At 45.4% G+C, this 12385-nt stretch overlaps 1 protein-coding gene across 1 annotated transcript; it reads right to left on the reverse strand.

Annotated features, from left to right (window-relative positions):
• Positions 1-670: 670 nt before the first annotated feature.
• LOC128789677 (uncharacterized) lies at positions 671-6688 on the reverse strand. Its single transcript, XM_053945846.1, has 12 exons — positions 6501-6688; positions 6176-6376; positions 5849-5950; positions 5375-5496; positions 4871-5008; positions 4668-4761; positions 2565-2903; positions 2240-2440; positions 1913-2014; positions 1452-1573; positions 890-1027; positions 671-779 (listed from the first exon to the last, which is right to left on the reverse strand). Exons 1-12 carry the CDS (start codon positions 6604-6606, stop codon positions 684-686), a joined length of 1761 nt encoding a protein of 586 aa, XP_053801821.1. The 5' UTR covers positions 6607-6688; the 3' UTR covers positions 671-683.
• Between the last annotated feature and the right edge of the window lie 5697 nt (positions 6689-12385).

Raw genomic sequence — 12385 nt, forward strand, 5'->3', positions numbered from 1 at the left:
TACACCAATTCCCACCCTGTTCCCTAGCAATCGGGGACAAATCCTTTTGGCATCACCACTTAGCCAGAGAGGAGAAACAGCCTCCCCAGGCAGGGGCACAGTAGAGTCCCATCACTGGCCACAATCAAGTTAGTGGTTGCCTGGGTGCTGGCTAGTCTCTTCCAGGCTGCCTCTCCCACATGAGGGTTGGATGAGATCCCTTCCCACCTGGGCTGTTGCAAGATCCTATGATGATTCCATTTTCAGACTGGGAATAATGGTTCTTTCTCCTTAGCTCTCAGTGGTCTGGGCACTTGCCTGTGGAAATGAGCCCCTGCCTGTGGCAAGAGAGGATGCAGGGCAGCTGTGTTTCCCGGCACACCTGGAGCAGATGCTACCTGTGTGCGCTGAAGAAGGGGGACACTGAGATGGGCTTTTTCCTTGAGGCCAGCATGGGCCATGGGGTGAGAGTGTGCAAGGCAGGGCTGGAAAGCTTTCACAGTGTTTTGCTCTGGTTAGGTGAAACAGTACTGTTGGAGGTACTGTTGGCCTGGTTCATGCTGTTACCTCACTGCTCTCCCCTCAGCCTCGTCCTGCCAATGTTTTGACTGAGGCATAGACATGAGACAGTGAAGCCAATGGTCCACACCCACACACCCTGCTGCAAAGGAAGAACAGAAAAAGATCTCTTCAGGTATCTGTCTTTAATCAAGATGTGTTTCAGGTATTAAAGAAGCTTTGTAGAGAGAGTGCCGGACTCCAAAAGAGAAGGCAGGATCCCGGGCCTTGGTCACTGACAACTGGAAGGGGAAATTGGGAAGAAAAGAGGTGAAAATGGTGCCTCATTCTCCAGAGCTGTCCTCAAGTGAAGGCTGTCCAGCACAACACATTGGTGGGCCGAATGCCTTACCTTTCCCAGGCTGTATTCTGCTGGACCTGGTAACGTTCCCTTGCCAGGAAGTTTGGTTTTTAGTCCCATTGTGTACTTGGGAGCCCTGGTTTTGTAGACGTCTATATCCACCTTGTCAAATGCCGCTGGACCTGGTGTCTGCAAGAGAAGCAATGAAATTGGTGGATACAAGAGGCAGTGTGGATTCTTGCTGGGTGCCCACGAGTACTTGTATGCTGCTTTAGGTGTCTGGCCAGAGGAGCAGTGTGGGAGGTCTGGAGCCTTGGGAATGAGGGCTCTTTGGGAAAAGAGGTAGATTTCCCAGAGGACAAGGGAGATTAGTGTCATTAGTGCCAGAGAGCTGTACCATGCCAAAGCTGCTGGTGTGGAAAAATAAGGGGCTGCAGGTATAGGTGTTACTGGTAATAGCAGAGCCAGAAGCCCTGTGGATACTTGGGCTTTGCTGCACATGCAGGGAGGCTTGTGCTGTCTGGGGATACAGCAGGCACTGGGGCCCTTCTGCCCTAAGCAGAGCAACTGAGCTTCTGCTGCTGCTGTAAGAGAACAGAGAAGCACAGCTCACCTTTGCTATGTCTTGAAAACAGCTCTGGTATTGACTCCTCCCTTTAATGGAGTAGCATGGTTCGGCACGAGTGTATGCTGTGTTTGGTCCCAAAATCCTGGGCAAGGTGTAGGTGTCAGGACCTGGAAGTGAAGTAGGAAGATGGCATCAGTCAGTCCTGTGGGAAAGGGTGGAAGAGAGTCAGCCTGCGAAGCTGGCTGTGAGGAGGAGGAAAGGTTTCCTGCCCCTCATCCCAGTGCCTCTGGCTTTTGTTCTATGTTGTATGCCTTGGCTGTTTGAAAGCAGAGCTTCCGGTTCTTCTGTGGGATGGGAGAAGTTGATGCTGTGGGAGAGCAAAAAGCTTGTTGAGCACAGACTGTGTCTTGCTCCCTAGGCTTTTTGCTAGGCCTGTTGAGGAAGATGCAGATGCTCCCTGGAGGATATGCAGGCTGTAAGAGTGTCTGTTTCCCCAAGTTCCGTACCTGGTGTTCGGAAACCTTTTAAGTCCTTGGGTCGGGACGCCAGGCTATTCATCGGTGCGGTATAGTAGATGTGTTTGTTGGCAGGATCGGTGGTGTAGTCACCTGGGACAGAGAAGGAGACAAGAAGCGAAGAAGTGAAGCTGGGAACCTAACTGCAAGCCAAAGAGGAGAAGTCAGGAGGAGGTGCTCAGTCTTGCTTGTTTTCTTTCTGGAGCACTCTGAAGCCCGTTCAGGGCATGAGCAAAGGGTTTTGTACCCCAGTGGCACAGGGCAACAGTAAGGCATGCTTGTCTGGCCTGGAAGAAGGGCTGCAGAAATGCTACTCACTGGGTCCGGGGGTGACCAAAATCTTGGTCTTGGGACGTGCTGTCACAAGTGCCAATGGAGCCACTTGCTTCCCTGTCCTGGTAATGGATGATTCGATGAAGTACTGAGGACCTGGTGAGCAGGTTGCTGCGGAGGGCGCTTTGGTCCCTCGAAATGAGTATGCAGGGGCTCGGTCTTTGGTGGGATCATGAGCCATATGACCTGGGAAGAAAAGCCTGTGAAAGGACCTGTGCCTGCAACTGTGTGGTGAAAGGAGGTTTCTAACTGGAGGCAAGCAGTGTGCTGTGCCTCCCGCTGCCACTACCTCCCCTGATAGTTGGTTTACCTGTTGTTCCAGGGATCCAGTACTTAGGACCTGGGGTGCTGAATTCTGCAAGGATTGGGCCCCGTCGGGGATGAGGTCTCCAGGTGCCTACCCAAGGTCCCTCCATGCTGGTGGCTAGAGAAACTACAGGAAAAACAGGAGAGCTACCAAAGGGCTTCTCTGACACAGCACTGGTACAGAACTTTCCTGTAGCCCAGAGCAAGAAGAAAGCAAAACTAGCATCACGAAAGAAAGTGAAGCAAAGTGAAGAGCAACAGCAAGTAGCAGATTGAGGAGAAGGAGAAATAGAGGGAAGCAGTAAGTTAGAAGCAAAGATGCAGCAAAAACTCCTGCTGTGCCCTCAGGCAGTAATTGTTGGCGTGGAACACAGCGCTGGCCTGGCTGGGAGGTAGCCTCCAGCGTGTCTACACACAAATTTGCTCAGCTGTAGTGTGACACTGACTGGGTGAGGTGCAGGGAGGGACACAAGCTGTGACATCATAATCCAATGCTAGGTGGAACCATCATCATTGACATCCATCACCAGGTGACATCCCAAAAGGCCATTCTCACTAGTGATGAGCAAAGCCCACTGTGATATTGAGACCTTTAAGCTGTTCATGCTGCCACACTGCCGTATTGCCTGCAGGGCTCCTCTGGGCCTGGGCATGGGGCTGCCATGGAACTGGCTCAGTGCAGTGTGGGGCAGCCCCAGTCTGTCTTCACACAGACTTGCTTGTGTCCCCATGTGCCCAGAGACCCAGCACAGCCCTTTCTATTCCAGTGGTGCCTGAGCACAGGGCTTCTTTCACCAAAAAGGATGAAATGAACTTATCCAATACCAATTTGTTATTAATAAGGAGACACTTCTGTATTTCAGTGCTAGGGACGTGGGGGATTACTCCTCCAACTTTGTTTGATTAGCAAGCAAAATTAATCCATTTTATTTGCTTTTTCTGCTGTGTCATTTTTACATAAATTCTTTTACCTAGTATGCGCCATATGCCCATTCTTAAGGTTAACCTTTACAATGATGGGTTTCACAAGTTATATAACTTTAATAATATTCCTACCCTAAGACTATCATTGGCCAGAGGTACTGAGATCTACTGATTGGAATCTTTGATTTTCAAATTAGGATGGGAAGGGTAGGGGGTTTCCAAGCAGACTAACTGGTGTGCATGAGAATATTCATAGCTTCTTGAACAAGGCATACGATATTTGGTCATTTCTTGGTGAAGTTTCTCTGGTTAAATACATTGAAAACAGCACTCCTAACATTCATATACAATATGCTTCATGGCTTTCTACTTGCAATCATAACTAACACTTTGTCTTCTTTATTATAAATAAATTATTTTATCAGTGTATTTATAACAGGCTGAGTAGACTGAAGAGCTGAGAGAGGCTCCTGCCTTGGAGCGCCTGTGAGAGCTGCCTACACCAATTCCCACCCTGTTCCCTAGCAATCGGGGACAAATCCTTTTGGCATCACCACTTAGCCAGAGAGGAGAAACAGCCTCCCCAGGCAGGGGCACAGTAGAGTCCCATCACTGGCCACAATCAAGTTAGTGGTTGCCTGGGTGCTGGCTAGTCTCTTCCAGGCTGCCTCTCCCACATGAGGGTTGGATGAGATCCCTTCCCACCTGGGCTGTTGCAGGATCTTATGATGATTCCATTTTCAGACTGGGAATAATGGTTCTTTCTCCTTAGCTCTCAGTGGTCTGGGCACTTGCCTGTGGAAATGAGCCCCTGCCTGTGGCAAGAGAGGATGCAGGGCAGCTGTGTTTCCCGGCACACCTGGAGCAGATGCTACCTGTGTGCGCTGAAGAAGGGGGACACTGAGATGGGCTTTTTCCTTGAGGCCAGCATGGGCCATGGGGTGAGAGTGTGCAAGGCAGGGCTGGAAAGCTTTCACAGTGTTTTGCTCTGGTTAGGTGAAACAGTACTGTTGGAGGTACTGTTGGCCTGGTTCATGCTGTTACCTCGCTGCTCTCCCCTCAGCCTCATCCTGCCAATGTTTTGACTGAGGCATAGACATGAGACAGTGAAGCCAATGGTCCACACCCACACACCCTGCTGCAAAGGAAGAACAGAAAAAGATCTCTTCAGGTATCTGTCTTTAATCAAGATGTGTTTCAGGTATTAAAGAAGCTTTGTAGAGAGAGTGACGGAGTCCAAAAGTGTAGGCAGGATCCCGGGCCTTGATAAGTGACACCTGGAAGGGGAAATTGGGAAGAAAAGAGGTGAAAATGGTGCCTCATTCTCCAGAGCTGTCCTCAAGTGAAGGCTGTCCAGCATCACATAGGGTAGGCAGGCTGCCTTACCTTTCCCGTGTTGTAGTCTGCTGGACCTGGAAATCGATCGTTCCCAGCCCCTTTGGTTTTTAGTCCCATTGTGTACTTGGGAGCCCTGGTTTTGTAGAGGTCCAGTTCCACCTTGGCAAATGCTGCTGGACCTGGTGTCTGCAAGAGAAGCAATGAAATTGGTGGGTACAAGAGGCAGTGTGGATTCTTGCTGGGTGCCCACGAGTACTTGTATGCTGCTTTAGGTGTCTGGCCAGAGGAGCAGTGTGGGAGGTCTGGAGCCTTGGGAATGAGGGCTCTTTGGGAAAAGAGGTAGATTTCCCAGAGGACAAGGGAGATTAGTGTCATTAGTGCCAGAGAGCTGTACCATGTCAAAGCTGCTGGTGTGGAAAAATAAGGGGCTGTAGGTATAGGTGTTACTGGTAATAGCAGAGCCAGAAGCCCTGTGGCTTCTTGGGCTTCTGCCCTGAGCAGGGCAGCTGAGCTTCTGCTGCTGCTGTGAGAGAACCGAGAAGCACAGCTCACCATTGCCAGGTCATGAAAACAGCTCTGGTATTGACTCTTCCCTTTCATGGAGTAGCATGGTTCGGCATGAGTGTACACTGTGTGAGGTCCCAGAACCCTGGGCAAGGTGTAGGCGCCCGGACCTGGAAATGCAATAGGAAGAGAGCATAGATCAGTCCTGTGGGAAAGGGTGCAATGCCTGGGTGGAAGAGAGTCAGCCTGCGAAGCTGGCTGTGAGGAGGAGGAAAGGTTTCCTGCCCCTCATCCCAGTGCCTCTGGCTTTTGTTCTATGTTGTATGCCTTGGCTGTTTGAAAGCAGAGCTTCCGGTTCTTCTGTGGGATGGGAGAAGTTGATGCTGTGGGAGAGCAAAAAGCTTGTTGAGCACAGACTGTGTCTTGCTCCCTAGGCTTTTTGCTAGGCCTGTTGAGGAAGATGCAGATGCTCCCTGGAGGATATGCAGGCTGTAAGAGTGTCTGTTTCCCCAAGTTCCGTACCTGGTGTTCGGAAACCTTTTAAGTCCTTGGGTCGGGACGCCAGGCTATTCACCGGTGCGGTATAGTAGACGTGTTTGTTGGCAGGATCGGTGGTGTAGTCACCTGGGACAGAGAAGGAGACAAGAAGCGAAGAAGTGAAGCTGGGAACCTAACTGCAAGCCAAAGAGGAGAAGTCAGGAGGAGGTGCTCAGTCTTGCTTGTTTTCTTTCTGGAGCACTCTGAAGCCCGTTCAGGGCATGAGCAAAGGGTTTTGTGCCCCAGTGGCACAGGGCAACAGTAAGGCATGCTTGTCTGGCCTGGAAGAAGGGCTGCAGAAATGCTACTCACTGGGTCCGGGGGTGACCAAAGTCTTGGACTTGGGACGTCCTGTCATATGTGCTGATGGTGACACATACTTCCCAGACTTGGTGATGGATGGATGGATGAAGTACCGAGGACCTGGTGAGCAGCTGTCTGTGGAGGGCGCTTTGGTCCCTCGAAATGAGTATGCAGGGGCTCGGTCTTTGGTGGGATTATGAGCCATATGACCTGGGAAGAAAAGCCTGTGAAAGGACCTGTGCCTGCAACTGTGTAGTGAAAGGAGGTTTCTAACTGGAAGTAAGCAGTGTGCTGTGCCTCCTGCTGCCACTACCTCCCCTGATAGTTGGTTTACCTGTTGTTCCAGGGATCCAGTACTTAGGACCTGGGGTGCTGAATTCTGCAAGGATTGGGCCCCGTCGGGGATGAGGTCTCCAGGTGCCTACCCAAGGTCCCTCCATGCTGGTGGCTAGAGAAACTACAGGAAAAACAGGAGAGCTACCAAAGGGCTTCTCTGACACAGCACTGGTACAGAACTTTCCTGTAGCCCAGAGCAAGAAGAAAGCAAAACTAGCATCACGAAGAAAAGTGAAGAGCAACAGCAAGTAGCAGATTGAGGAGAAGGAGAAATAGAGGGAAGCAGTAAGTTAGAAGCAAAGATGCAGCAAGAACTCCCTGCTGCGCCCTCAGGCAATGATTGTTTGCCAGGCCAGCAGCAGTGGAGAAGCGCAGTGCTGGCCTGGCTGGGAGGTAGCCTCCAGCGTGTCTACATGCCAACTTGTTCGGCTGGAGTGTGGCACTGACTGGGTGAGGTGCAGGGAGGGACACAAGCTGTGACATCATAATCCATAGCCAGGTGGAGCCATCATCATTGACATCCATCACCAGGTGACATCCCAAAAGGCCATTCTCACCAGTGATGAGCAAAGCCCACTGTGATATTGAGACCTTTAAGCTGTTCATGCTGCCATACTGCTGTATTGCCTGCAGGGCTCCTCTGGGCCTGGGCATGGGGCTGCCATGGAACTGGCTCAGTGCGGTGTGGGGCAGCCCCAGTCTGTCCTCACACAGACTTGCTTGTGTCCCCATGTGCCCAGAGACCCAGCACAGCCCTTTCTATTCCAGTGGTGCCTGAGCACAGGGCTTTTGTCCAATGGCTTGTGTCTGACTGAACTGCTAGCCACAGAGCTGAGAGAGCTGACAGAGGCTTTTGGCTCAAAGTTTCTTTGAGAGCTGCCCACTCTAATTCTCACCCCGTGCCCTAGAAACCAGGGTAGAATCCTTTTGACATCACCACTTAGCCAGAGGGGAAAAAAACAACCTCCCCAAGAACCGGAAGAATTAAACAGGCTTTGTCTCAAACTTCGCCCTTTTCTTTGGCCCTTCCATTAGCTCTTGTTCTAGGGGGAAAAGAGTGAGTAAGCAGCTGACGTGGCTTAGCTTCTGTCCAGGCTCAACAACTGAGCTTCTGATCTTATTTAGCAACAATGTAAGAATGGCCTTCTTTGGGGATGAATAAATGTCGTCAGTTAGCTGTAACTGCCACTTACTCCACCTGCAGTAATTTACAATGGGACATCCCTGAAATGAGCTGGGAAGTTGATAGTGTCCAATGCCCAGCTTGTGCTTTGTATCTCTTGATGCTTTTCCAAGGTCTCTCTGCTCTGAGCTTACTATTAGAGGGGAGGGAGAGAGCAAAGTTATCAATAATCTCAGTTGTTCTGGCCTCTCAATTTGAGGGCCCCCAGTTTCTGCATCACTCCTCAGATGCTACTGGTATCTTCAAGCGTTTTTTTCCCTTTAATGCCCACTTCTCCAGGTTGTTTTGGGAGTTCATGGTTTAACAGGCTTTTCAGTGTTGATGCTTCAGGAGCATGTGAACTCTTTCAAGGTTTCCCTGGGAGGGTTGGACAGAGTTGAGTTTCATTATTCTGATTTTGCCAGTAATGTGTGAATCTCTGTGCCTGCAGTATGAGTGCTTCCACCAGGTTTTTCCTTCCCCAGATTTCATGACTCTTTCTCAATAATACCAGTCATTACCCATACTTTATTTAGTGACCCTTAAAGCTTTTCAGTCTCCAAGTTTTTATGGTTTGAGACCCTTACAGCTTTTCTTTCACTGCTGTGCTACATGGGCTGTGGTTAATATAGCATCAGTTAGGAAATACATTCTGAAGCATATGAATTGTGATTTCAATGGAGATGCTGTGGGTGAGGTAAAACAGTGGCGTGGCAAACCAGTTTAGAATACATAAGAATCTTTTAACACAATCTGATTTGTTTAGTAAAGGGCACTTAAACTTCAAAGGCACACACAGATGGAATTTTCTCCCACTGGTCAAGTACTCATGCAGTATAACCAGCAGTTTTCATAACATTGCAGTCTTTGACACACTAACAAAATTGTATATGAGCTTTCTCTCTTACCGTAAGTGAAGCAGATACTGTGGAGACTGGCAGGAGTTAATGCATTACCAGTGCAGCTGGCTAATCACATTTCTTGTTGGATTATTTAGAAATATCGACATTAGTTGATGAGTTCCAGTTCTTGTGTTCTTGGTGGCATTCACCTGAATCTTCTGCATCCTTTTTTTTTTTTCCTCTTGCTTTCCTCTGTGTCCTGTATCAGTGCAAAGCTATCAAATAAGTTTTGTTTAGATTATGCTTTTGAGCCTACTGATGGCAGCTCCTCCAGACTTGGGGTACAGTTTTCACTCTGGAGACTTAAAAAAAAAGCCATTCCAGTAAACAGACTTCTTGAGTGATGGTATGTTATCTGTGAAGCCTATTGATAACAGCTACAGATAAAAGCTTTGCAGTGGGTTAAAGGTGTTAAAGCTCGAGGCCAATGATAACAGCCCCCCAGAAGCATCCCACAGAAGGGGGCATTTACCCTGGAGCATACTGATAGCAACCCCATGAACCATCCCTTGTGGAGAAGATTCAAAAAATGAAGGGGACAGCCCTCAGCCCAAAGGCTGTTTCCCAGAGCTGCCATCAGTAGGCTCCAGAGCCTAGAATGAATGAAAGCTAGAAATTTATTCACATAGTCTGTGAATAGCAATAGGCAATGACTTGCAAAACAGGATAATTTACTGGTATTGAAACTGGCAGTGGGCGTAACATACCTGGCACATTTTTAATATGCTTAGCATATTTTATTTCAAACTTCTTAAAAGGTATGCTGTAACTGATCTGTGTTTAGTGAGAGTATGGAAGAATGTTGCTGGAAGTTGTAGCCTGTATCAACACAAAAGGATGGCAGAATGAAAAGAGGCCTATTAAAACTGTTAAACACTTCAGTAGTAATTACTGTGTATGATATATTATTCACAAATAACTGGATACCTATACATTTTCACTGCATGTTACGAGATCTTTGTACAGTGCTCTTTAGGAAGTGACAGAGTTGATTTAATTAAAACAAAAATTAGTATAACAGATTTTTACCTGTGTGTTTCAGAGATAATTTCAATGATGTGGAGAATCTCTGCTATACCCACAGCTCCCAGCACAATACATGCTGATGCAGTCAAATATCAAATTGTATGAGCTCTAGTGTATGCCACACATGATGCCTTCTTTTGACAAATAAAAGGAAAAAATGCTAAAAATGTCAGCAATTAAGTTTGATCTAGTTTCAACTTTTGGTTTTAAAAGAGATGGAGGCTTAAATATCTATAAATTTGAGAGCTTTCATGTCCGTGGAGTTTCCATTCTGATTCAGTTAAGGACAGAATTTGAGTCTTTACCTCTCATCAGCAAGGTCATCTTAACAATTAATGAAAATGCTTCGATAAATTTGTCTGGTTTTCTTTTTTTCTGTTCCACTCCACTGTGGACCTTTAACAGTGTCAAGAAATACCCACCATGAGCATTCTTTTGGTTCAGAGAACACAGACTAGAGTTATCAGACCCTACTGTACCTCTGTTTTTAAGAAGAATGTTAAGCATTTTCATTGACATTGATTCCACTAATATGTTTGGTATCAACTGTGTAAATGCATTTAGAGGTCCTGAGGCTGTCTCTATAAGCCCTTCAAAACTGTAGAACTGCTGCTTCAGTCTAGGGACTCATATGTGGAATGCTTGGTGGACCAAGCAGTATGACAGATGCTTTTTGACATCAAAATGAAAAATAAAAGGGAAACATAAACCCCAAATCATTGATTACATTTTTTTCCTTAGAATATATGATGAAAACTATATGTTCATAGAAGAAATTAATTTGACTTACAGCCATGTATTTAATAAATCCAAAACAAACTTTTAAAACAAAAATTTGAGATCACACAGGCATCGAAATCTATGATATCACGTAACTTATGGTTTATACAATCAGGAACTGGCTTGTACAGCTCTAATCCTCCAAGAGAGATCATGGTATATGTGGAATATGAAAACCAGCATGGGATGGGAGAATGTGTTCTATACCAGGGCTCTGTTTCTGTGTTTCTAGCCACCCTGCACAGGTGGCTAGTCTAGAGAAAGATGTAACTCTGGCTTCTTCCTCTCAACCCTTTATTGAGCTGAACAGAGTTGCTCACTAAGGAAAGAAATGCATGCCAAGTACAGCTTCGCTCCAGTTTACCCCAGAGCAAGGGGATAATCCAAGGACAGATCAGGAGTCTCACTGTGCAGCATCTTCATCAGGGCTTCTAGCTAGTTTACCAGAGAAGACATTACTTTAATTTTGCATCAGTTAAAATGTTAACTTTAATTCTTCAGTTACCTCAGTGGAAAAAAAATATTTATTTTATTTTCATAAAAGATAGCATAGGCTTGAAATTAAGTCTGTAATAGGTAAATTGTTTTTTTTTAATAATCATAGATTTATTGATGAACTTTTCAAATAAAAAGCAGACAAAACTTAATATCTTATAAAGTAAAGAATATTATCTAAGGAAAAAAAAAATTAGTTTGCAAGGAGAGTATTACCTCCTATTTTTGGAATTTCTGTAAGATTCCTTTCTCGGCTGTATTTCAAGAATCTGTCTATAGGTTGCATTCCTGAGCATATCAGCCTTACAGATCGGTTAATAAAAGTCAATCAATGATTGTTTAACTTGCCTGCTACTGCCTGAAGCAGAATTACAAAAGCTAAATATGTTCAAAACTCCACCAGGAGTTTCTGTCATTTTAAAACTCCAAGTGTATGACCTCATGGCAACTAAAAAATAAATATTCCACAACAGCTTGAAGAAACTTGCAGTTACCATGCATTTATGTCAACAAAATAAGAAATCATGCTTGAGGAATAGCAATGTTTTCACTTTCTGCTCTTAGAATGATTCATTTAGAAATGGAAACTAATGGCAAAAGGATGATTAATATGAAACAACTGACAAATAGAAACTAACAAATGCAATTAATTAGAAAATAGTAATTTGATTGCTAAGTGAGAAGGTTTATAAGCAACATAGAATTGTCATGTGCATTAATCAGGTTCACTGCAGTTGCAATTAACTGTTCAATACTAAGCCTCCTCACATATTCTGAATATCCTGACTGATTTACCATGTCCTGACTTACGTAGTCCTGACTATGAACTCTCATTAGTGTTCATTCTTCTGCATACTCAGCTAGGGTATATTTTGTTTCACGAAGATGACTTTCAAATGCACTAAAGTAATTTGTTAATGCAAATTGTTTTTCTTTCATGAAGTCACACACAATTTTTGTTAAATGTGAGAAGAAACACTCCATGTAATTGCTATAGAAACAAATCTGCAATCAGCTTTCATTAATTTTTAAGTGAATTGGGGGTGTGATTCTTATAATGAAACAGTATTATATCTTCTTAATCCATTGCTCTAATTTGTAACTTTGACCTGCGAATTAGTGAGAATATTTTACTCAATCAGGAATTTTAGTTCAACTACTTTTGTAATAGTATTTTCATATGCATTTTCTTTCAAAAATAATAGCACTTCTTCTCACCAACACATGTTTAGAATTTTTAAGGATTACATTAATATAGCTTTAAGATGTAAAAATTTGGAAGAAATTCTGTATCTTGATTGCACAACCAGAAACCTACATGCTGTTTACCTCAAAGTCTAACAAAATTAGATGCTGACCTTAAAACCACATCACATGCTGTTCCTATTTTTCAAAGCTCATGATGGATCATGATCTTGAGTTTAAAGGACATACATGTGAGAAGAGCTCAGGTTTTAGAAGAGGCATGGATCTGAACTTACATTAGAGAAATACTGAAGAAGTCTGTGTTACTTTTAA

The sequence above is a fragment of the Vidua chalybeata genome, chromosome 6, assembly GCF_026979565.1.
Source record: "Vidua chalybeata isolate OUT-0048 chromosome 6, bVidCha1 merged haplotype, whole genome shotgun sequence".
Classification (NCBI taxonomy): Eukaryota; Metazoa; Chordata; class Aves; order Passeriformes; family Viduidae; genus Vidua; species Vidua chalybeata.

Excerpts from the sequence above, each read along its gene's own strand:
- LOC128789677 (XM_053945846.1), bottom strand. The coding sequence starts at position 6,606 with ATGGAGGGACCTTGGGTAGGCACCTGGAGACCTCATCCCCGACGGGGC. Across the intron at positions 5,009-5,374 it reads GTTTTCATGACCTGGCAATG|ACACCAGGTCCAGCAGCATT; the intron begins GTGAGCTGTGCT and ends CTTCTCTTGCAG. Across the intron at positions 1,028-1,451 it reads GTTTTCAAGACATAGCAAAG|ACACCAGGTCCAGCGGCATT; the intron begins GTGAGCTGTGCT and ends CTTCTCTTGCAG.